This window comes from Dendropsophus ebraccatus, chromosome 14 (assembly GCF_027789765.1).
Source record: "Dendropsophus ebraccatus isolate aDenEbr1 chromosome 14, aDenEbr1.pat, whole genome shotgun sequence".
NCBI lineage: Eukaryota > Metazoa > Chordata > Amphibia > Anura > Hylidae > Dendropsophus > Dendropsophus ebraccatus.
In genome coordinates, this window is record NC_091467.1 from 41,042,755 (window position 1) to 41,068,088 (window position 25,334).

Genomic DNA, 25,334 nt, shown 5'->3' on the forward strand with positions numbered 1-25,334 from the left:
AGACTGAGGCTGGTAAATGCGAGGAAGGAGATGTAAAGGACCTTTGATGACGCCATATCCATGTGACCAGTCTCATGTGCGGGGGGAGCTATCTTCCTCTGCTAGGCTTTCTATGAGACAACTGACTGAGGCTCGGAAGGCCGGAGAGCAACCCCCTGGATGTGGACTAGTATGCTCATAGTAAAGTGCACCTCCCCCTACAGAGAAACATAGCTCAGGGGAACTGAAGAAAATGTTGCTGGAGTCTGTGGAAAGAGGAGAGAAGCTGAGCTGGGAAGCAGTGTCGGGTAACAGCTGTAGCCGTGGGAAAAGTGTGAAGCTCTGAGAGTGGGTGAGAGCAGCCCTGAGAGCAGAGGTTAAAACAGCTTCAATCCTCCACCAGCTGGTGTGCAGAGGAGAAGGAGCCGAGCAGGATTTACAGTGTTAGGGGTCTGGTGAGAGCAGTCCCCTTACAGTCAAGTTCCCAGAGGACGATGGTGTGAGAAGTGGAAGGAGGACTAACAAGGACAGAGCATAAGGGAGGGTAACAGGGGAGTGAGGTGGAGGGGGGCAGAGTGTTCTGTCTGACTGCTCTGATAAATGAGTGCGGTATAAAAGGCAAGAAAAGGACGAGCTGCAATTATTTGTGCCTGAACAGTGTATTGGAGGCAGAGGAAGGACAGCTCATGTGGACATTCTGAAGGAGTAACGGTACTAATCCTGTATAACCCCTGCACAGCTGAGGTATAGTGTGCCGGCTTCACTTAAAGGACAATACGGCCCCAGCATTGCAGAGGACTGTACTAACCCTGGATGAACTTTACTAATATTGAAGAGACTTACCTGGGGGAAAGTGGGGAACTTAATAATCTGGGGGTTCAGAGTGGAGAACTGTTGGTGTTTATGAATCTCTATGGTTAATAAAACTTGGAAGTACTACTATATCTGGGAGGGAATTGGGAGAACACTGTGAAAGTGATTGGAAAGTTAAGTTTCCGAAGGTTTATCCTCTGTTATTGGTTGCAGCTATCTAGTAAATAGGAGAAAGAGAGTTTGGAGTGACATCAGTTGTAGCAGAGAAGATACAGTGATAAGGGTTCGCTGCACCTCACTAATGTATATGGAAAAACACCTACTTCGAGTGCACTACTGTCTCAGCGCTAGGAGAAGAGTAGTAAATAGAAGAAAATAGAAAAGTAGTAGGCGCTCTAGAAGAGGGTGAGATAATCTATATGAGATAATAATCTATGTAAGATAGTATGTAATGTATGATCATATACTTGGAAAAATCAAATATAAGATGTATACTTGAATAAATCTGCGCCCAGCGCAGTCAATCCACATAAACAAGTGATCCCGAATCCTTGTGCCGTATGCTAGTATTTGTCGGCAAGATAGCGTTGTCGTAATCTCCACTGTGCAATGATAGAAACAGTCTATCTTGCAAGTTCTATGTATTTTATAGGTTGTTGCAATAAAAATAGCTCAGATAAGGCTCCGTAATGATATGATGTTGTGATACGGGCGTATCACAACATCATATCATTACGGAGCCTTATCTGAGCTATTTTTATTGCAACAACCTATAAAATACATTGCACAGTGGAGATTACGACAACGCTATCTTGCCGACAAATACTAGCATACGGCACAAGGATTCGGGATCACTTGTTTATGTGGATTGACTGCGCTGGGCCCGGCGCAGCCGAATTCCACTGGGCTCATATTGACATTTTATATATTTTATATTTTTATCTTTTAATTAACATTTCTCATCTATTGGTATTGAATTATTTTTTCTTTATAAATTTATGTCTTTTATAGAAGTGCATTTGTAGACATTGATTCACCAGTCCATGAATTTTTTGTGACATATTAAATATTTAGTATTACTCGTATATATGGTCCATACTATTACAATTTAGATTTATTCAAGTATACATCTTATATTTGATTTTTCCAAGTATATGATCGTACATTACATACTATCTTACATAGATTATTATCTCATATAGATTATCTCACCCTCTTCTAGAGCGCCTACTACTTTTCTATTTTCTTGAAGCAGAGAAGACACTGAGTGGGGGAGTGGTGATGGGTGCAATAATGCCTATAAAGGTCAATAAATCAAACAGTCCTGTAATAGAGTACAAAAAAGACAAAATGTTTGGGTGCCCAAATCTAGGTGGTAAAGGTAAGGGAGGGAGTAAATCCGGAGGAATTCCCCCCCCCCCCCCACACCCACCAGGCAGCTATCCTAGAACAATAGTGCTGAAATAGTTAAATTCTAGGGACAGAGAAGTTATTCTCAGGAGGGCCCGGATGTTAGGGGAGTTGAAATTGAACAACAATAAAATTATGTTATTCCCAGATTATGCTGCAGATACTTAGAAACAAAAGAATGACATTTGTACAAGTTAAAAAAAGACTGCAGGAGAAAAATTTTAATATGGTCTAATTAGGGCTGGGCGATTAATCGAATTAATTCGATTAATCGTCCAGAACGTTGAAATCGATTTGATTTTTTGTGAAAATCGTAAATTCGATTTTCACAAAAAATCATTTCGGGCTGCTGTGCGGGAGAGGAGCTGAGAGGAAGGTGGGTTGCGGTGCGGGCCGGCGGGAGAGCCATAGAGGGGCGGTGTGGGTGAGCGGGGAGAAGATGCTGGGTGGCCAGGCTGGAGAGGGGCGGTGCGGTGCGGGCCGGCGGGAGAGCCGTAGAGGGGCGGTGTGGGTGAGTGGGGAGAAGATGCTGGGTGGCCAGGCTTTAGAGGGACGGTGCCGGCGGCCTCCAGCCACTGACAGCGCCACCGCTGACCTGCCCCCACCCCCTCCACTGAGCGTCCCGCTCTCCTCCCGGTCAGACATGGAGGTCCCGGGTCTGTGGAGGAGGAGGCCGCAGGGCTTACAGTAGGTGGTGATCGCAGCGCTGCAGGTCCTGGAGCTATACAGCGGGATGGGGGGGGGCTCAGTGCAGATCCCCGTTCCCGCTGTATAGCTCCGTGACCCGCAGCGCCGCGATCACCACCTACTGTAAGCCCTGCGGCCTCCTCCTCCACAGACCGGGGACCTCCATGTCTGGCCGGGAGGAGAGCATGTGTGCGGAGGTGAGAGGAGGAGGAGAAGGAGATGTATGTGCCCTCCTGCTCCAATCACCCCCAGCTGCACCAGTCACCCCTCAGTGTCCCTCCCCAGTCCCTTCAGTGTCCCCCCAATCACCTCAGTGTCCCCCAGTCCCCAAATGCCCTCAGTGTCCCCCCCAGTCCCCAAATCCCCTCAGTGTCCCCCCCAGTCCCGTCAGTGTCCCCCCCAATCCCCTCAGTGTCCCCCCAGTTCCCCAATCCCCTCAGTGTCCCCCCAGTCCCCTTCAGTGTCCCCCCAGTCCCCTTCAGTGTCCCCCAAGTCCCCTTCAGTGTCCCCCCAGTCCCCTTCAGTGTCCCCCCAGTCCCCTTCAGTGTCCCCTCAGTGTCCCCCCCCAGTCCCCTTCAGTGTCCCCCCAGTCCCCTTCAGTGTCCCCCCAGTCCCCTTCAGTGTCCCCCCAGTCCCCTTCAGTGTCCCCTCAGTGTCCCCCCCCATCCCCTCAGTGTCCCCCCCATCCCCTCAGTGTCCCCCCATCCCCTCAGTGTCCCCCCAGTCCCCTTCAGTGTCCCCCCAGTCCCCCCATCCCCTCAGTGTCCCCCCATCCCCTCAGTGTCCCCCCCAATCCCCTTAGTGTCCCCCCGTCCCCTCAGTGTCCCCCCCGTCCCCTCAGTGTCCCCCCAGTCCCCTTCAGTGTCTCCTCAGTGTCCCCCCCGTCCCCTCAGTGTCCCCCCAGTCCCCTTCAGTGTCCCCTCAGTGTCCCCCCCCGTCCCCTCAGTGTCCCCCCCCAGTCCCCTTCAGTGTCCCCCCCCAGTCCCCTTCAGTGTCCCCCCCAGTCCCCTTCAGTGTCCCCCCCAGTCCCCTTCAGTGTCCCCCCCAGTCCCCTTCAGTGTCACCCCAGTCCCCTTCAGTGTCCCCCCCCCAGTCGCCTTCAGTGTCCCCCAGTGTCACCCCATTCCCCCTCAGTCTCCCCAGTCACCCCTCATCTATACCTCCACTACTACACCCCTTATCCACTAGACCTCCACTACTACACCCTACGTAGATGAAGGCACAAACATGATTTCCTATACTATATGGGGGCTCTGTTACACTGGAAAGCAATATAGTTGTTGTCTGAAATATCATTAAAATAGTATCTGATGCTGCAGGGAGAAAATGTTCTGTTTATTTAGCAAAAAAAGAAAAAAAATCGAGATTTAAATCGAGAATCGTCCAAATTTTTTTAAAAAATCGAGATTTTATTTTTTGCCCATATCGCCCAGCCCTAGGTCTAATGTTCCCTGCCAGACTAGAGTTGAATTTGAAGATAAAGTGCAGTTCTTTGAGTCTCCAGAAGAAGTGGTCGGACCAAAAGGGTCTCTAAGAATATGTACATTTAGAGGTCCGGTGCGTGTTGTTTAGGTTAAGGGGTTCCCGGGTATATTTACCTGTGAGCCAAATGGGGTGGGGGAGGGAGGGGCGGGTGGGTGCTGCCGAATGTTGGAGCAGTGCAGGGAGGAGGAGGGAAGGTGGGAAGAGTCACCAATGAGGAGATACCTAAAGATGTTAGTAGATGGATGAAAAGCAGGGTTTTGAGGGTTGTTTTTTTTTGTGTGTGTGTGTTTTCTCCCCCTCTAACATTTATTCTCAATTTTTTTCCTCGCTGGCAGTGCCCATTATGCCCCTAAGCGATGACAATTAAGATCATCACCTGGAATGTTCGAGGTTTAAATAAAAGATGCAAAAAGTTTGGGTTAATGAACTATATAAAAAATGACTTACCCGGTATTATTTGTTTTTTGGAAACACATTTAATCCCCGAAAGTGTTAGTAAACTGTATAAGCAATGGTGGTCTCAGCAATATCATTATTATTACACTAATTTCTCACAGGGTGTTTCGGTGTTCGGTTCATAAAAATATTAATTTTCAGGTTTTAGAGGATAGGGTAGATAAGGAGGGTCGATACTTGTTTTTTTATTGTAAGCTAGAAGGCCTGACATATACTGTATCATTGCATTTGTCTATATACCTCCCCCATATAGGTCTACTGTGTTGGGAGTCCCTGTTTGGGTTTATTAAGACCAAACAGGAATGTCCAGTATTGGTTGTTGGGGACTTCAACTCTGTTATGAATGAAGAAGGGGACAAATTTAGGATTAGAGACCCAATTAGGATAGTTAATAATTCGCCCTTTTCCCTTCTGGTAGCCGAGTTGGGATTAAGAGACTTACGGAGGGAAAAGAATCCCAATGCACAGGAGTTTTCATGTTGAAACCGAACTAGTCTATCAAGAATAAATTTAGCACTGGTAAATACACACATGGCACAATGGGTGAAAATATTCAATCCTTAAAGCGTAGTTTGTCGGATCATTCACTTATTTTAGTGGAATTATATACTAGTAAGATACAAAGGGCATGGACATTAAAACTAAATCACAAATGAGGATATAACACTACAAATAAAGACATTATGGGAGATAAATCGGGGTACAGCTTCTCCATAGATTGTTTGGGATGCACTTAAAGCGGCCATAAGGGGGACATATTTTGGGGTTGTTAGATAGATGAAAAAACTGTTTGTAGCGGAAGAGAAAAAGTGGAGAGAGAAGGTGATGGAATTAGAAAGAGAGTTTATTAGAACAAGATCACTGGAGACACAAGAGAAAGTAAAAGGAGGGCAAGATGAGCTAGACCATTACTTAATATTAAAGGTGAAAAATCAACTGGCCTTTATAGGGGAAAAAAATATCTGACCTCCAGCTTACCAAACAAGGGGCTAATAACATTAGTGAAAAATCAAAGGGATGGAAATATGATAGAAGCCATTCAATTAAAAAACAGGCAAATAACAAATCCACAGATGAAAAGAGAAGAGGAATTTAAGAGCTATTTCAGTGAGCTATATACATCTCAAACAGTTTACTCTAGAGAAGAATTATTTAGAAGTTCTTTTAGGGGCTTAATATGCCAAGGATAACTCAGGCTCAGAGGGAAATGCTTGACGCACCTAATGCTCTTGAAGATCTATCTTGGGCAGTGGACAATTTGAGGGAGCAGTCTACCCCTGGAGGGGATGGGATCCCTTCGGGGGTATATAAGTCTAATAGAGAGATATTACTTCCTGCGTTGATGGAGACTCTAGAGAGCTTGATAGTATCTGCCAAGAGACCTATTTCTATGTATGAATCGGTTATTACTTTGATTCATAAGAAAGATAAAGATAAATTATAGGTACAATGTCCAAACAAAAAGGAGATACCTTGCAGACCGCGTAAACTAATAGCAACTGTTTATTTTTGTAAAATAATAAAGTACATATCCACAGACAATGCGTTTCTGGAGCGCTGGGCTCCCTTTCTCAACCCTCAAGGACACAAGGTACAAGAACACTCAGCACATGCTGATATATATATATATATATACACCAGTACATTAACCCGGAAGTCCAATACACATCAATGGCGATTATTTAACAATTTCCACATCATCAAAGTATAAATCATAAAACCAATCATTGGCTATTACAAAGAAATCTCCAAATAAACTCTTGCAAGATATAAAACAATGTATAAACATATTAGCATGTGTAACACATGTCAGCGTGTCTCCGTTCTAATCATCAGGGTAGGACCTTTGCACATGCTCTCTCTGGCCGAAGCCATAGCAACCAGAGTGTGCTGCAGGTCCTGTCAGGTAAAAACAAAGGGCATGATAACTCTGCAGCTACTGCTTAACATACATCATACTAACTCAGATCAAAATAAATAAATCATTATATATACAATACAGATTGATATGGTGGTACGGACCTCCTGCCTCTAAAAATACTTCCAGTTTCCATTACTATAAACACTATATTACACATATAAACGAGGGGTCTGGATAAAACAGAGCGATCTACAAACCGACCACCAGATTTTGCTATAGCTCCCACCTGTATAATACACCATTGATTTAACATAATAAATAAATACACAGATATATAAATAAATAAGTAGGTATAAGAATGGTATAAAACTCCATAACTAACCTAAATATATGGTAAATAAATATATAAATAGAATAAAAATACAGATGCAGATAAATCCTACCATTTAAACAACAAAAAATTCATATAGTTTGCGGACGCTTATATCTACCCCTCAGGCATCTAGATGTTACTTTCAATAGTTTCATTCAGCCCCCCTGGGACGAGGGAGCAGATTACATCTCCCTTCTCCTGAGAGTGGCAAAACGGTTACTCTGGTGTATAGTGACATGTTCTATTGGCACAATGGTAAACCCATCAAAGGATCCTTTTTGGCACAATAGCGTGTCTTGATACACTATGTTTGTCTTAATGGTTGGTGACATTCGATCAATGTTTATTTAAGCAAGTGCGCAAGCTCATCTGTGTCCTGCCCACGTAATGGAGGCCACATGGGCACTCCAGTAGGTACAGGACATATGAGGTGGCACAAGTCATAAAATGTATAATCTCAAATGTCTTACCAGACATGTTTCTTTTAAATGGTGGCAATTATGTTTAATATTCTGACAACATTTACATCTAGTGCCATTGCATCTAAAACTACCACATAATTTAGACCCCAATTCGGCCTTGGTAAAATTATTAATAGTCCTCAACTTACTCGGGGCGATGTGATTCCTAAGAGTACGGGCTCTCCTATAGGTAATGCCTGTTTTTTTGGGGGAGAATGTCCTTCAAATAGGGGATCGTTTAATAAAATGTACCAATATTTGAATAAAATACCCCTGACATTGTTGGCAGAATGATTAAAAGTGGTAATAAAATTATGTCTATAGTGAGCCTCTTTTTTGGGGGTAGTTTGGTTTCTTCCCATTAAACATTCATCCTGTGTAAGGTCCAAGGCCCCAAGCAAAGATTTCTGGATAACTTTTTTGGGGTAGTGCTTGTCTTTAAAACGTGTCATCATAACCGTACTTTGTTCTTTATAATCACGCACCCTAAACCCACCCTAATAGTACATTTCTTAGACAAAGACAAAACTGATGACAGGGACAACACTGCACCAGACGATAAGTCATTTAGCCTTAGGCCACATTCACACACCCGTAGTGCAGTCCGCAGCTGCGGACCGCACTACCTAATGTGCATCCGAAGTGCTCCGTGTACACACATCATTACCCCAGTTTTTTTTGCGGCACGGATCACGGCCCCATATACACGTACGGACGTGTGAACAGGGCCATTGGATAACTTTGGTTTTGTTAGAATTCGATCATTGTGTGTGAATTCGGCTGGAAGGATCAGCCGACGCCCTATGTCTCTGATCTGATTCACACACTTCTTCTGTGCTTCCAGGGAGCCGACACCCAGCTTCATGTTTCTCCTGATTCCTTTCTGGTGCTTGTGGAGTTAAGCCTTCAGGTGTTGCCTTGCTCCTGGGGCTTGCCCCATTCAGAGCACAGGGAGGGCTCCCTGGCTGCTATTGGTCTGCATCACAGCTGTCAGACTCCTTGCTCCTATCAAGGGCTGGGGCGGGAGTTCTGGCAGCATTTAGTCTGGCCAGTTCTATCTGAAGTTGCCAGTGTATGTTTGGTCTCCACTACACCAGCGTTTACTGTGTTTCCTGTATTCTGTTTTGAACTTGAACTTGGACTCGGACTTACACTTTGCCTCTGCCTTATCCTTTTCTACTGCGATACCTCCTGTGCTCGACCTTGGACCGGACTCTGTTAACCCTTTGCTTGCCGATTTGGATTTTGACGTTACCTCCTGTTGCCGACTTGGACTGCCTGACCTGTTTTGTATATACCTGTCTGTGTGTACTGTCTACCTCCCCGTATCCCTAGTTAGGCTAGGGACTGTCGCCCAGTTGCTGCCCTAGGGGTTAGCCTAGGGGGGCAAGCAGGTAGGGACAGGGGTTGCGAGTCTAGACAAGGGACTGCCATCTTCCCGGACCCCAGGACTCCCTGACAGGTTTTATGTTCTGTCCGCAATTGCGACCATGGGTGCGAACGTGGCTCCCCGTATGCTAGTGTATGCATGGCCTGGTTTACTTAATTATGTATATAACAATGCCGATTTTTGCAATTATGCTAAGACATGGAGAAGGTTTATAGATGTATGTATATATATTCTGTGTGGGATTGCCCCAGGGAAGCACTCAATGCCCTTCTTTCTTTTCTCAACAATGTCTGACCAGAGCTACAATTCACCATGACATGCAGTCTAGACTCAGTAGACTACTTGGAACCAGGGTCACAAAGGATGGGAATAGCGGCCTGACTATTGACTTGTACCATAAGCCTACTGACAGGAATAGCCTCTTACACTATGACAGTGCCCACCCACTTAGCATTAAGAAGGCTATACCTAAGTCACAATTCCAGAGGGTCAAGCGCATCGTGTCAGACCCCATGACGAGGGAAATGAGACTTGATCAAATGGAACACAAATTCCTACAACGAGGTTATCCCCGACATATCCTCTCAGAGGCTAGCCATAATGTCAATGTCAGTACTAACACACTGGACAAACCGAGACGTATTCCATTTGTACGCCAGTACCATCCTCTGACACCACGTATTGATAACATCATATGGAAGCACTGGTGTATCCTACAGAGATCATACCCTGAAATAGAGGAATTTAAGGCGCCTCCGCTTATGTGCAACAAAAAACTCCCAATCTATACAACAACTTGGTACGAGCAGATTGTAGTCCCTCTCCCAACCCACACGGACAGAGGACATTCTTGTCCACCAGACAAGGCACATTTCCATGCCTTCATTGTGCCCAGTGTAATAACGTCCAAAAGGGCAATGACTTTCACGACTCCCACACTGGCAAAAAAATTTCCATCAAGGGGCACTACACATGTAATAGCAGAAATGTAATGTACTGCATTAAATGCCCGTGTGGACTCTCAGACTGAGACTACACAAGGATCGTATCAGTAGACACAAGTTGACCACTAGGTGTGAGAACCTGTTATTACCACTACCGCACCATTTCAAACAAAAGAGCCACACGGTCACACAACTTAAATTCCAAGTTCTGGAACAGGTCATACTGCCCAAGAGAGGGGTGGTGACCTGAAAATATTGTTACACAAAAGGGAGGCCTTCTGGATCCATACACTCCACACCCTAACCCTCAAGGGACTTAACAGGGACTATGATCTCTCATCCATCCTGACATAACTGAACAGTCTTTTCTTACAGACCTCTCAAGCTCTCTGACTTTCCTTTCTGACGTGAGACAGGCCAGCTCTAGTTGAGATATGACCCCTCATTTGGGGACCATCCCGCCATCTACTTACATACTGCCCTCCCTCCCTTTTCTCTTGGCTTCCTATCTTAGTCATGTTTACTAAGCCCCTTCCGTTTGGCTGCTGTATATCTGTATATCATGTATATATTTCATACACATGGTGTGCCTGTATATTTGTACATTTTGTATATATGTTTTTTTGTAAAAGTGCCATATATACAGCCCATTTCCCTTACTACTCCCCCCCATTTGATGTCATGACTGTGTCCCCATTTGTGAGCACGCTCCATCTCCCTGACCGTCCATGAACGCTATGTTAGAGCTCTGACAGTATCATTACAAAGGACTTATTTCTCATGATGGACTTTATACTTATGGTCATTTGGTCTCCTCTCCCCCCGTTCTCTGCGTGTGGCTGCCTTATTATTTCTCATGATGGACATTATACTTATGGTCATTTGTTCTGCTCTCCCCTGTACCTTGCATGTGGGTGCCTTGATGTTGCCACCCTTTCACTCACTTCTTCATCGCTTCATCGCAGCCGCTCCATCCGGACACTCTCCTGTGATTGGGACTCCAATGCGCATGCTCCGAGCGCACTGACACCGCTTAATTACCCTTACCACTGCCACTGTCTGTAACATTGCTTGCTGCACTTGAATAAATAAGCAAATTCACTGGTGAGTGCCGGGTTCTTCTATTTATCTGTTGCTGGATTTACCCACCTCGTGCACCACCCCACTATTGGAGTGCCGTCCTCTCTACCTACTCTACAGAGTGTATACTCACACTGTATACATTCCGGCCAGGATTCCATGCAGCCGCACATAAAACGCACATGTCTATTTTGTGCAGCCGCTATTCATTTAACGGTGGCAAAAGGGTATGGAGAGCAACTCTGCGTGCCTATATTCCCTTGGGGACTAAAACTTAACTTTTATTCAATCAATTAATATATACAATAGTGCTCAAAAGAAATAAACCCCACCAGTGAAGGTGTGTATTAAAAATGTGCCTGAGAACATAGAATGACCATTATTTGGGGTATTAAATCCCCTACACAAAAATAGCATAGGGATCGGGATATACCCAGACACAATGACTTATTTGGGGTATTAAATCCCCTATACAATAATAGCATAGGGATCGGGATATACCCAGATACAATGACTGAGTTAAAAATACACAGAGAGCCGACTCACACAGGAGTCAGTTTGAAGGCTAAGATAGTCTGGTAGTGTTTTGGCCGCAAGTACTCAACTAGTGAACTACAATGTTCTATCGACTTGACAAAACGTGATGGGCTAGTGATAAGCACAAAACACACTGCCCAGCCTGGTAGCCGACACAGCTCTCTCTGAATTGCCTATGCTCTGTAATGCTACAGTCTTTAGGACTCTGCCTAAGATGCGATTTTATATATGCATCATTCCATCCCCATGCTAGCTAGATAACTCAGGACTAGGGATGAGCGAACTTTTAAAAAGTTCGGTTCGGTTCGATCCCCCGCGGGAAGGGTGCGGCCACCAGGTGAGCCAGGGGGGGGGGGTTGGGTTGCCGCGGGTGAAATGCGGGGGGCGGGGCTAGTGAGGACCGCGGCCGGCCGCGGGAGTGGTGCGGGCACCAGGAGAGACGGGGGGGGGGGGTCTAGTGCGGACGGCCGCGGGAGAGGTGACATGCGGGGGGGCCGCAAGTCGTGCGGCTTACGGGTGAGCTACGGGGGGATACAGGGTGCGTGGAGGGTGAGCTCCTGGCAAGGGGGTGCACACACTGGGGGGGCTGCTGTCAGAGAGGGAGACAGTGAACGGTAGCAGCAGCTGTCAGTGTCTCAGTGTCCTCCCTCTCTTCAGTGTGCCGGGTTAGAATCGCTAACCCGGCCCATTGAAGAGACTGAGAACACGTGATGCCGTCTCGGAGGGCCGGGGCCAGGAGCAGGGAGCGTGTCGGGTTGGACTGAGAGCTGATGATTCTATGCATTCGGTGGGGGTGAGTGCACCTAGATAACAACAAAACTGTGCAGAATCCATAATAACTTTATATTGGAAAGATGGAAAGCTACGGGTGGGCAACGTATTAATGCAAAAATAATTTTGGGGGGAATACCCCTTTAATGTGACCCTCTCTATAAACTTTTGAATGCACATGTCCAACTGTTCAATATCTCAGTATTTTTTGCACAACTTGCTGTTCTCTAACAAGAAGTTTTTTAGCTGGTGCGTGGTGTTACAGTGTGGGCAAGTGTCAATACAGAGCTGCCTTACACTTTGTGAGTGGTACAGTGACAAGCCCATGCTATTTAAATAATGTCATTAATGCCGTCATTATGCCTTTGCATGCACAACACAGGCCTTATTTTATCTTCATGGATGACAACGCTTCAGCTCATCGAGGTGGCATCATTAAGGAACGGCTGCTGGAGACTGGGGTACCTCAAATGGAGTGATCTGCACTTTCTTCAGAGATTAGATGAGTCGCTGTGTAGAGGCTCGTAACTATGTAGCCAGGAACCTTAATGACCTAATGGTGGCCCCTTAAAAAGAGTGGGATGCCATGCCTCTGTAGACATTAATGGGGTTTTCCAGCAGGCAGGTTATTTTAATATATTGCTGCTGGTGCATATAAAATAATAAACATGTTATTATGTTATTTGTTATGTCCTGCTCTGGTGTTGCTGGTGTCCACCGCTGAATGCAGAGCCTCCAACTTGTCTTGGAAGTGAAAACCCGCTCAGCCAATCGCTGACTGAGATGGCATAGCCCTGCGGCCAATGATTAGCTGAGAGGCTTTCACTTCTGAGACGAGTTTTTCTTGGAAGTAGAGGCTCTGCAGTCAGTGGCGACACTAGAGGAGAACACCGAGGCAGCATGGACAGGTAAGGATAACATTAATTGTTTGTGTATACGCTCCGGACGTGATTCCATTCATTGCAATACAATGTCTGTTGTGTATAAATCATGGCCGTTGTTGCAAATTGCAACAACGGTTGTGATTTATATGCAACATATGTTGTGTGAACATGGCCTTAATACGTCTGTAATAAATTTCAGTGGGAAAAACCATATAAGTTTGTATATAATTTTTTTGTTATCCAGGAAGACGTGGTGAGCAGGGCCTTTCTTTACCACAAAAAAATGCATGCAAAAACAAAACGTTGTTCAAAGTGCCATACTTTTCACTAGGTTTGCTCTATTAACGTTAATTGAGAACACTGTGGGATACATTTTAATGAGTTTTAAACGTACCCTAACATTAAAGGTAAACCTTTTAGTGTGGGCAGATCAGCATGACATTGAATCCAACAATGTTTCCCTGTTGTTAAATTTGAGGTACATGCCCCCCATCTCTATCATTCTTTGTATCTGACACCTAATTCATAGCTCGTTACTTATCAACTTCAATGTGTATCAAAACTGCTACTAAGCTTGCAGCAAACCTAGGGTTTCTACACTCAGTTAGTTGGATGCAGATCGTCCAACCTATGGAGATTAAGGAGTTAATCTCCTTGGGCCATACAGTAACCACCAAGTGGAACACAAAACGCAGACAAGACAAACAAGTAGAGATAGTCAGTTAGCAAAGGGTCCGAACCAGTTGGGCAGTGAAGTACAAAGTCAGAACCAGAGATAAATAAGATACAGAGGAAACACGAGAACGCTTAACAGAGACTAATAGCAAGCAATGATGTCTGGGCTAGAAAAGTGTTTATAACATGCCAAGAACCCACCTCAGAAAAGACTGCACCTGACATCCCAGCCATGTCAGGAGTGCCCAGGATAGTTGCAGGCAGCGTCTGTAACACACGCTGCCTGTTCCGAACGAAAGAACAGGGCAGGGAAGCGATAGGTGACCTGCAGGGACCAGGGAGCATGTAGTAAGTGAGTTTTGTTTTTTTCTTTTCTATTTATGTACAGTGGGGGTCATCTACTAAATTAGGACTATATTGGGGGCATATACTGATGGGGGATCTACACTGGGGGCCATATACTAATAGGGGGGGCTACACTGGGGGCCATATGCTGACTGGGGGCTATCTACTAAAGAGAAGCTATATAAAGGATCCATTTTTCCTTTGCTAATTGTCCGGACAGCCCATAGAAGATATTGCACGGAGCGACGGAAGCAGATCGTTGCTTTCTAAGTCGTTTGTCTTTCAACATGTTGAAAGACAACGACAGACATTAGCGATGTCGGCTGATCGTTGTCTTCTATCACACAAGACGATTATCGGCCGTATACGGCCTGTAATAGGGACTTTTAATAGAATTTTCGTTTTTTTTCATCAAATGTTTGAAAATGGATAGAGACACACTTAGCCAAGAATCATTAAAGGGGTTGGTCACTTTATAGTAAAATAATATTAGTAAATGTACTTATTGCACTTACTGACAGCAGCTACCTGTGTACCTCATAGAGCTAAAATTACACTCCCCTCTGCACACAGGACGGGGCTGGTACTCCCGATCAGGTAACAGCCCAGTCCTGTGTGCAGCGGAATGACCGGTCCTCTGTCGCGGTTCCCGCAGCCTCTTTCCCGACAAACATGATGATCACTGCAGGGAGAGAGGCAGCCGAGACACGGTGCACACAGGATTAGCCAAAACGTACTGGTGATGCAGTCGGGGCGGCCAGGGAGGAGGAGTTTGGGGGTCTTTGAGGGGGAGGGGGTGTTGGATATTGTTTTCACTGGGGGCTGGGGAGGGTTGGCATTTAGCATCCGGAACATTGGACAGGGCTGCTGTGTTACCTGGGAGGGGGGGGGGAGGGGGGGGGAGTTTAGGGGTCTTGTGGGGGGGGGGGGATTTTTGCACTACAGGGCTCCTGTCAGGGCGGGTGGAGGTTGGGGGCACAGACACAGTAGCTACATTTTTTGAGTACAGCATAGGAATGGCCAGTTATTTTTACCATGTAATTTCTACATATACTGCGCCCCCTGCTGGACACTTCATGTTAATACACCCAAGTTGTTAGGGCACCTTTTTTTTTAGAGAAATTAAAGCCTGCCTGAACTGCTAAATTTAGAGTAATAGAGCTTTATGTGCATTTCCCATAATTAGTGTATATTAGGAATTTGTCTAACTTTGCTTATGTAATAACATATTTTAAAATACATTTTGCCCGGAGTTCTCCTTTAAGTAATAGAGTTAAACAACTATTCAAAGTAATCCGCATTGAAGTCATTTATTTTTCAGTACCTCACTGCATAGAGTTTAAAAAGAAGTATAAGGTACAGACAACATTAACAATATAGAGTTACAGAAGCCCTTTCTTTTCTAGCGGAGCACACATTTACGAGACTGAAGCATAGTTTGTTTTATTGCAGGGTCCTGGTGGGTCCTTCTGGTGCCATAGGAAAGCTTTCCCATCTGAGTTTGCTTTCATAAGGCGACTAGGATTTCTATATATATAATTCTCTAAAGTCCAAACCACTTTCACCAATATAACATGTCAATCATATGTTGCAGCATTAATCACGACAGGAGCAGTAAAAAGACAATACTTTTTATAAAATTTTAAACCTTTCTATTTATAGGAAGCAATTGGATACATTTAGATAGATAAAGTGTGAACAATATCCTAAACCCACAAAATATTAAAGTGACAAGTATTATTTGCTTCTGGGACTAAAAGGGAAGGTTACACGTACTGGGCAAATTCCTGGAATCTTTGCACATATTCCCAAACTCCTGCAGACCAGAAAAAAAGCTCCAGCCAGGAAGGGGGGGTGTATTCTAGCTGAGGTTGAGTCTTTAAGAAGTCTAATTTTTCATAAGTTCTGTTCATTTCTAAAACGGTGTCTAGACTGAAGAGCCAAAATGAAAGTTTTTGTCGCATTCATTGCCTTTGTGGTAATTCTGGCAGTTTTCACAGGTAAGCAGATTGTAATGGAAAAGACTTTTAAACATAATGATGATGGCAAGGTTGGTTTTATGTATGCATGTGTTTTATATATAAGTAATGATACTTTTATGTTTGCCTTAGATAACAATAGCTATATACGTATATGTATAGTATTTCTTTTCAACATTTTTATTTATAATCTGCATTATTATGTATTATCGTGTATGAGAAATTTTCTATGGCTTTGTTCACCCATTGTTTTATTTCAGCAAAGTACGGTCGCTGATTGCAATGGAATCAGCGTCCGTTCTTTACTGCAGGGGTGCCGGCTGTGTTTACATATCGTTATTCTAATTAAAATAATGTACCTGTCTATTATTTCCGGACGCTGTTCAGTGAACATTGTCCAAAAATATTAGCTGTTCACACAATGTAATGTGCGGAGGTTGCCTCTCTTTACATTGAAGTGAATAAGTGAATAAGTGACGGTGCCTGCAAATCAATAGTTGCAGCCGATACAGAGGTGTGCAAGAATGTCCTATATGCAGCCCAGCGGCCGCCTGTTTAACAGCGCCTGTTGCTATGCAACGGACGCTTTTAAACGCTGTGTGAACATAGCCTATATCTGGCATGTAAACAAGAGTGCTCAGAAAAACACCTGCATATAGAGCATTAAAAGATTTGTCTCATTACAGACATTGGTGGCATTTTTCTAGGATATACCACCAAAGTTCGATTAATTAGGGGAGGGGGATGTCAAAGTGGTTACTGGGATGCAGTGAAGCACTAGAAATGTCATCATGCCCCTTTATCTCCTTACAGCTCCTCAGCATTCTCTGGACCACACTGCCACTTTGTGCTAGCATTTGGTAGAGATCAAAGTGGTCAGATGCCCAATCAGCCATTTATATATATATATATGAAATGAACTTGTGTTGCTTTAGGTAAGAAATTCAGAGTCTTCGGCCATAGAACACTAGCTTGCCGTCATGCTTTAAAGCAGGGAAGGGGAACCTGCTGCCCCTAAGCTGTTGCAGAACTACAAATCCCATCTTTGGCTGTTCAGGCATGATAGCAATTGGTTTAGCAACAACTGAAGGTCTGCAGGTTACCCATGAATGATTTAAAGAGTTTACATTTAGAATAATGTTCTCCCTGTTAAGCACACCTGGTAAAGTCAGCACAATGAAGGACAACATGCGGCGTTCTGTAGTAAACTAGTCCATCTTGTCCACTAAACAGATTGAAAATTCTGTTCATGTCATGTGGAATCTGATTTCTCAGGAGTAAAGAACTCTTCTGAAAGGAGACTTTTGTCCATTCATAGACTAGTTAGCATACTGGAAAAACAAACCTTGCCCTGTCACATCCTCCTTTAGGGTTTGTTAAAATGCAAAATGAAGCAAGTAGATGTAAAATTTTGGTAGATTTTCAACTGAAATAAAATATTATTGATGTCTTAACAAAATGGTAGTGTACAAAGCATACATCATTTCACTATTTTATTGTATATTATACATTGGTTGAATATAAAATCTAGTGAAAGGTATAATTTGCGGTTCTTTTCTAGGATAGAACTGTATAAGCAATGGTGGCGCAATAGCTCAAAATAACTTTGTGCTGTCCATTTGATTGTTCCCATAGGGCTAGGGCTGCTGAAAATGAAGGTAATTTTCTTAACTTTATCCTCTGCACCTTTTTTGGAAAATCTTCTCATTAATCCATATGTTAATGAGGTGGTTTGGTGCACTGAGGGTGGGACTACCATCCCTTAATATCCCTTTTGAATATGCATGAAAGCAATGAGTGTGGGAGTGATGTAGCTGCAAAGCTCCACCTCCATATGAATGAGGAATGACAGGGAGGCTTTAGTCCCGCCCCCAATGCACCAGACCACCTCATTTACATATTAAAGTGAAGATTTACCAAAACCTGCTCTGAGGATGAAGGTAAGAAAACTACCTTCATTCTCAGCATCCCAGACCCTGTGGAAAATAACAGCAGGTTAGAGTCTTCTAAACCGCTGTTAGTTTCCTTTTAAAAGGATTTTCCAGTTTATTTTTTTATGCATTTTTATTAAACTTGCCCTGTCTAGCCCTTCTAAACTCTAATTGGCTCCTACTTCCAATTCTAGTTTTAGGGGTCCCTGGGTGGGTCACATAATGCACTGACATCACCAAACTGGTAGTCTGGTAACAGCCGGCCGGATGCACTCCACTTAGTGAGTTCGATCGGGGGAAAGGGGGCGGTGCCCAATTTAAGACCAGCGTATAAATACGCTGGTCTTGATAAATCCCCCCCCTTTAAGTTTTTTTTTTTTTTTTTTTTGCTACAAAGGGATCTTTTTTTATTATTTTTTTAAATTAGAACAAATAGTTCTTTAAATTTATAGCAAGTTCACATAAATAAATTCTTTCAGGACCAAATGAAAGAAGATAACTGTGCTCTCTGTGATATAACAGTCTGCCTCTAAGTGTTTGTGAGTAGCAGCACCCTGCTAAAATGGGCTGAAATTCCACTCCGTGCCCTGTGCAATCTGATTTCCCATGAGGAAGATATATCTCTGAAAGAAGACTTTGTGCATTCATTTTGTAACGTTGTCACTATGTAAACAAGCTGTCCTGTACTGACATATTGGACAGCTTCTCAGCTGTCCAATATTAGCAAATTCATTTTCAATTTACAAAAAATGCAGTTTTTTTGTTTAGGATTACAAATTGTTTTATTAATCTTTGACATGTCAGAATGACATTTTAGGAAATTTCATATACCTGCTGATTAGAACCAATCACAGCTAAAAGGTGACAGCTGAGTGCTACTGCTCTTTGTTTCATTTATCGTTATGGGTCCTAGCACCAAGGAAGTTTTACTATTTTTCTTCTCCCAGACAGTTTATTTATTGGATTTTGAACATTAAATATAATATAACATGACAGGGTTATACTTCTTTTTATGAACATTTTTATAAAATGACTGTTAATAGTTCTTAAGCAGACACATTTTTTAAATAATTTGATATTTACTGCTCTGAACTGGAGACAGACATGTAAAGGGGACTTTGTAAGGGGGATATTAGTTAGTTCCAAAAAAAGGGGGGGGAGACATTAATGGATGTATTTTTAGCACCAATTAAAATAAATGGAATTATATATTGTTGACTGAATATATTGTTACCTGAATCAGAAATTGAACAGAATTTGCTTTGTTTAACATTTTTTTTGTGAACATTTTACCTTTTGTCTAGATGAATTGGTATTACTGAGCATGGGAGTTTTTTTTTATACACAAGTTTTTTTTTGTAGATGCAACACCGATTCTCACAGAAAAACAGGCCAAGCAAATGTTACGGACTAAACGTTCTGATAGATCATGGAAGCCAGGACACGCTGATGAACCAATGAGGGTATTTATTTTTAAAATTATGAAAACTGCTAAGAACAGAATCCATGGCAAAAATGTAGTAGAGGATGTCCCTGCTGCTTCTCTGCATATATTTTACAGAAGACCTTCCTTCTCTTCAGTCACCATCATAGCAGAACCTCAGTTGACATATGCAGTTGGGCTCTCTATTCCCTTCAAAGTGCTGATCTGTCTTTAAACATCAGCAGACATGAAGGGGTGTATGCTTTAAAGTGTCAGTCACTCAGGAGTTAAGTTCATTTCATAGACTGCGGGTGTCAGCTGTTATTTACAGTCAACACCTGCTGCTAATGACCGACATTAGCAATCAGGCTGGGTTTATAAATATATTAGTTAAGAGGGCTATTACCATCCTAATATAGGTATACTTATATATTTTTCTTTTGGTTTCTGTATTGTATTGGCAGTTCTGTGTTACCGAAGACCTTAGAAGAGAAAGGTTTTAAAGGGGTATTCTGGACAAAATTTATTTTTCCCCTATCAGGATAGGGTAAAAGTAGGAGATCGCGGTGGGGTCCAACCCCTGAACCCCCCAGTGATCTCTGTATCAGACGCCTGCTGGCTCTGTTATTAATAGAGCCCCGGGTAGACACGTGACCCGCAGCTTTATTCATTCCTATGGAGCAATGGACAGAGCCGAGTACATCGCTCTTCCGGTGTACTGTACACATTTTTATCACTTTCTCATGATTAGAATTTTTTTCTAGAGTACCCCTTTAACAAGCGCTGCAGGAGTCGTTGACAAGCAAAGAGGCTTCTACGTCTGTAAACTGCCAAGGCATAGAAGCCTCTCTGTCTGTTAATCACCCCCGCGGACTTACAGGCAGAGGGCTGTTAGTAGTTATGGCCTGGTCTCTGCTCCAATGTCTAGATAGTGGGGATTTCCATACCTTAATAAAAGTCCTTTTTCCTGTATCTAATATTACCGAATAGTAGGAAGAAGACATGGTAGGAAAGTTTACTACCTAATCTATTGGGCACTTAGTGACTTTACAAGCAAAATCCCAGTCAATAGTTCCCTATAAGTTTAGTACATCACAGCATAAAGGGAATGCATGTCAAGTGTGGCACCAACAACTGCTCTGTGACATAAGATTGTACATAATCCGCTGCACGGAAAATTACGAAAAAGGCACCATGCTCACTGGGGGCTGCCAGCTACAGCATACTGTCAGCACCTTAGGTAGTGCCCGGGAGCTGACAGATTCCCTTTAACTTCGCTCAGTATCTTACCAGCATTATACCTTGTTTGGGTGGGAACAACAACAAGACATACTTACCTCCCCCCGTCACTCCTCCTGTGATCCCTGCTGTTTATTCTTCTGGTCCGGGCTGTGTCTCTATTCTGTTGAATTTCGCTCACTTCTGACTCAGCTCAGTGATTGGCTGGGCAGGGAGCAGGATGTCAGCGAAAGCTGGCAGAACAGGAAAACAGCCAATAGCAGCAAGGGGGGTATGTCTTGTTTGTTATTTTATGCCATTGGGACGCAGTAGGGAGAGTATAAGATTTCATCAGACAACCTCTTTAGGTATGTAACTTTACTACTCTGTGCTTAAGAACTTATTCCTCCTGTTTTTTTTCCCTTAGGAATACATGCTGTACCTGCAGCGTCTAGAACAGAGGTCAGAAGAACAGTTCTATGAGCACTGGTGGAATCCTCACTGTCAGCCTCACTGCAATCGCAACATTGTAAACCCAGTTTAAAATCAACAATGTGTCTGTACCCATGAAGGTATACATTTTATAGCAATATATTAGTTATCAGTGTGAAGCAGAGTCATAGCTAGGGGTTCAGCACAGAGGGAGGTTATCAACCATCTGTACATTTTACATACAGTCTGCAATAAACAGAGAACAGTATCTCAAGAACGCTGCCCTGAAATCCAAGTGGCAGGCCACGCATGCGTTCTACTGTTCTATTCATTCTATACTGAACCACCAAAGATAGCCGAAAGCTGCATTCATCTATTTTATATCTAGTGGTTTGATAGAGATTGGATTTTGGGTCCCCGTATTAGAGATCATAGGGAACCCCTGCCATCAGACCCCCATAATTTCTAATTTATAGCCTATCCTGTTTGAATAACCCTTCAAAGGGCAGCAACAGGTAAATACTGCCATAAGTGCTCCTGCCACAAATTCCCTCATATGTTATATACATGATACAAGAATCAATTGGTCCACATACTGTACAATAGCTATGTAAATAGATAATTGTTTTATTTTTAATTTATTTAAGTGTCACTGTTACCAAAACATTTGACAAAAGCCATTTGACATTAGTAGTATAAATTATCCACAGGATAGGGCATAACTATGATCGGGAACCCAAAATCCCTGTTGAATAGATCTATGTGTTGTGATTTTTCAATCCTAAAAGTTTTGACAATCCTAGGTGTACATATAGTTAGTGGGAATGCATACACTGTACATACATGTATATACTGTTACAATTAATAGGCCGGTTGGGAGGGGGGCACAATACTTTGCCTTGCTCCAGGTGCTGCCCACCCGCACAACATCACTGTGTGGTCCCACTTTTCTTCTCTGCCGCAGTATGATTTAAGGCAGTTTAAAATGGGAGGAGGCCCACTTAAATATAGTGAGGAAAATAAGTATTTGATACAATAATGATTTTGAAAGTGTTTTTCCACAATCAATCACTTTGTATGATTTTTAAATAATCTTTTTGCATTTTATTGCATTAAATAAGTATTTTAAACAGAGGGGTGTAACTAGAACTGGCTGGGCCCCATAGCAAACTTTTGATTGGGTCCCCCCCCCCACACGCACACAACTGACCACTAAGCTGTGAAGATATATATTTAGTATTAGGAAAAGCATTATAGCACCATGACCACTGCCATTACCACTATACTGTTACCAACCAAATCCAGTATGTTAAGATGAATAATACAAACAGAGCCAGTTTGCATGGGTCAAATATTACCACCTCTTACTGACTAAAAACCCCACAATCTGAATAATGCCACCACTGTTACAGAATAAAATCCACAATCCACAGTCCAATATCACCACTGGCCATATAGTGGCATGTATAAGCTCCACACAGGCTCTACACACCATACGTGACTACAGTGCAGTTAAAGCCAATAACTCACAGGGATCGTCTTCTTTGAGGGCATCAGAGGAGGCATCTTTTCCAATCGGAGTTGCTCACTTTTTCTCTACTTCTCCATCCAGCCTGGGCCACCATGAGGACTTCTCTCAGTAGGATTTGCCAGACAAACAGTTTAGGCTCCTCACTCATGCCCCATCATCCTACACATCTAAGTTAGACCCTTCTGTGCCCCCCATATAGTAGTTAGGCCTGTCCGTGCCCCTATATAGTAGTCATACCCCCGCTGTCCATCTGTATAGTAGTTAGGTCTCCCTGTGCAGGTAGCCCCCCCCTGTAGGTAGTATCCCCCATGTAGCTATTTCTCCTATAGGTAGTGTTCCTGGTAGGTAGGCAATGGCATCCCCTGTGATTCACCTCCCTAGTGTAAGGCTGGGAGTTATGGTTCCCCTTGTGCCACCACTAGCGATGACGTAAGCTGCACCAGGGAGCGGAGTCTAAGGGGCCGCTGGTCCTTTACCAGACCCCGTGCAAGGCAGGATGGATTTGCTGCAGCAGGCGACCCCTAGGTGGCTACCCCTGGCTTGGCTTGCTAGTGGTGGTGGTGAGGTGCAGCAGGAGACAAGTAGGCAGACAGACTGGAACTCAGCAGGAGTCTTGGCTGGAACAGAGACAGCAGTCAGATGGCAGGATCCAGGAATGGCTGGAACCGTTTGGCAGGATACACGAGCAGGAGATACAGGCAGGAGTATACAGACAGGATACACACTAGGGAAAGAATGCAGAGGCTCGAACACCTGTGGTGGGACAGGGCTGCAATTTATAGCAGAGCTTCAGAGCAGCAGCAAATTAAAGGGACACTGACCCTTTAAATTACAGCAGAGCCAGCGGGCGTGCTCCCTAGGAGACAGGGACATGCTCGTCGAGCTGACAGGGAGCTGGAGGAGAAGGAGCCCCGGCACTGAGCAGGAGATGGGGCAGCAGGGGCGCGGCGAGAGGTGTGTGCCGCTGATGTGACACCTGGAAGTTAAGCTCCCCCTATGTTGTCATTTCCTTGGGTAATTACCCCCCTTCTGTAGGCATCTCCCCTTTTACTTAGTCTCCTCCCTCCATATAGATATCTTTCCTGGTAGCCAGCCCCTTTCCCCGTATAGTTATCCTCCATCCTTCCTATGTAGGCATCTCCCTTGGTAAACCCCTTCCTTAATACAGGCTTCCGCCTGCAAGTTACCCCTCCCCCATGTAGGGAATCCTGTTAGTTAACCCCCAGTGTAGGCAATCCCATGTAAATTTCCACCCCCCTATGTAGGCAATCCCATGTAGGCAATCCTGTTATTTAACCCCCAGTGTAGGCAATCCTGTAAATTAACCCCCAGTGTAGGCAATCCTGTAAATTAACCCCCAGTGTAGGCAATCCTGTAAATTAACCCCCAGTGTAGGTAATCCCATGCGAATTAACTCCCTCTCCCCCATGTAGGCAATCCTATTAGTTATTCCCCAGTGTAAGCATGTAATTTGCCCCCCCCCCCCCGCATATGTAGGTAATCAGTTGTAATTAACCCCCTCCCCAGTGGAGTAATGATGGCGGGGACTTACACAGGCCCCTAGGCCCAAGGGATACCTCCCATCCCTCGATCGATCACTATCACTGACCAGATCAGACCTCCCCCCTTCTATCTATACTTGTATAATTTTTTTTTTTTTTAAATATCTGTAGTACACAGAATATTGTTTTTAGTAATACTATAATAAAGGTTATGTTTTATCTTGTTTTTATCTGGATACTAATGCTATACACACATTTAACTTAAACCCAGTTCAGATTGTTCAGAGAAATAACAGCAGATAAACAAAATGCTGAGAAATCCCAGAACTGATATTTTATTGGGAATACAGATCAGGATTGCCCACACGTCTTCTTTAAAACAATAAAAAATGATTCCACGTGACAAACATACAGATGAAGCAATAATATTTTTGTCATCTTTCTTGCAGATCTGAACCTGATCAGAGGAGATTGCTTTTAACTGCAAACAAGTAATATTTGCTTTATGCTAGTTTTCCCATATATTCCTATAGGTATACAAGCACTGCTATCTCTCGGATGCCTGAACCACAACAGTCACTTTGGGATACATGTTACATAATGTAGTGGAAGAATCCCATTAGCCTTCATTGAATCAGTCTGAGAATTTTGTGTTTGAATGCCATGATTTCAATATAGTTAAAAGGGTGGAAAATGAGTAAAGGGACAATACTCAGTTAATATCTTGTGAACATCAATGAACATTGTCTTAGTTGTTTATTTATGCTAATGCTATATATAAGTAGTACAAAGCATTGTATTCTGTTGTGTTTATGCATGAATACTGTATACCCATGTAAAGTCTTAGTGTATCTCTTCCAATAAAATCATTGCAAGTGCAAACTACAACTGGGATGTTACATCTTCTTAAATGCATTATGAGTAAATTAAAAAAAAAAAAAAATAATAATATATATATATATATATATATATATATATACACACAGTATTTAATAATACAAATAGCTGCCTTAAATAGCTTATTTTTATATGAGAAAATCTACTCACGTGTTCCTCAATAGAGAAGTTACAGAAAAAGATACAAAAGAGCTGGTACTACAAAGTTGATTTGTATTTATAATAAAATAATTTATTCTAAAAAGCACACAGTTTACGCGTTTCAGGAGC

General features: G+C 43.4%; 1 protein-coding gene across 5 annotated transcripts; it reads left to right on the forward strand.

Moving 5' to 3' along the window:
- Positions 1-30: 30 nt before the first annotated feature.
- On the forward strand, positions 31-25,055 carry C14H17orf67 (chromosome 14 C17orf67 homolog). Of its 5 annotated transcripts, none has more exons than XM_069952003.1 (5): positions 31-331; positions 16,083-16,151; positions 19,424-19,524; positions 21,130-21,274; positions 24,617-25,055. In XM_069952003.1, the coding sequence occupies exons 2-4, from the start codon at positions 16,097-16,099 to the stop codon at positions 21,244-21,246; spliced, it is 273 nt and encodes a 90-aa protein (XP_069808104.1). In that variant the 5' UTR covers positions 31-331; positions 16,083-16,096; the 3' UTR covers positions 21,247-21,274; positions 24,617-25,055. The 5 variants fall into 5 exon arrangements, with proteins under 5 accessions (XP_069808104.1, XP_069808106.1, XP_069808108.1 ...); XM_069952005.1 differs by having other exon boundaries at positions 31-169; XM_069952006.1 differs by having other exon boundaries at positions 218-287.
- The last annotated feature ends 279 nt before the right edge of the window (positions 25,056-25,334 follow it).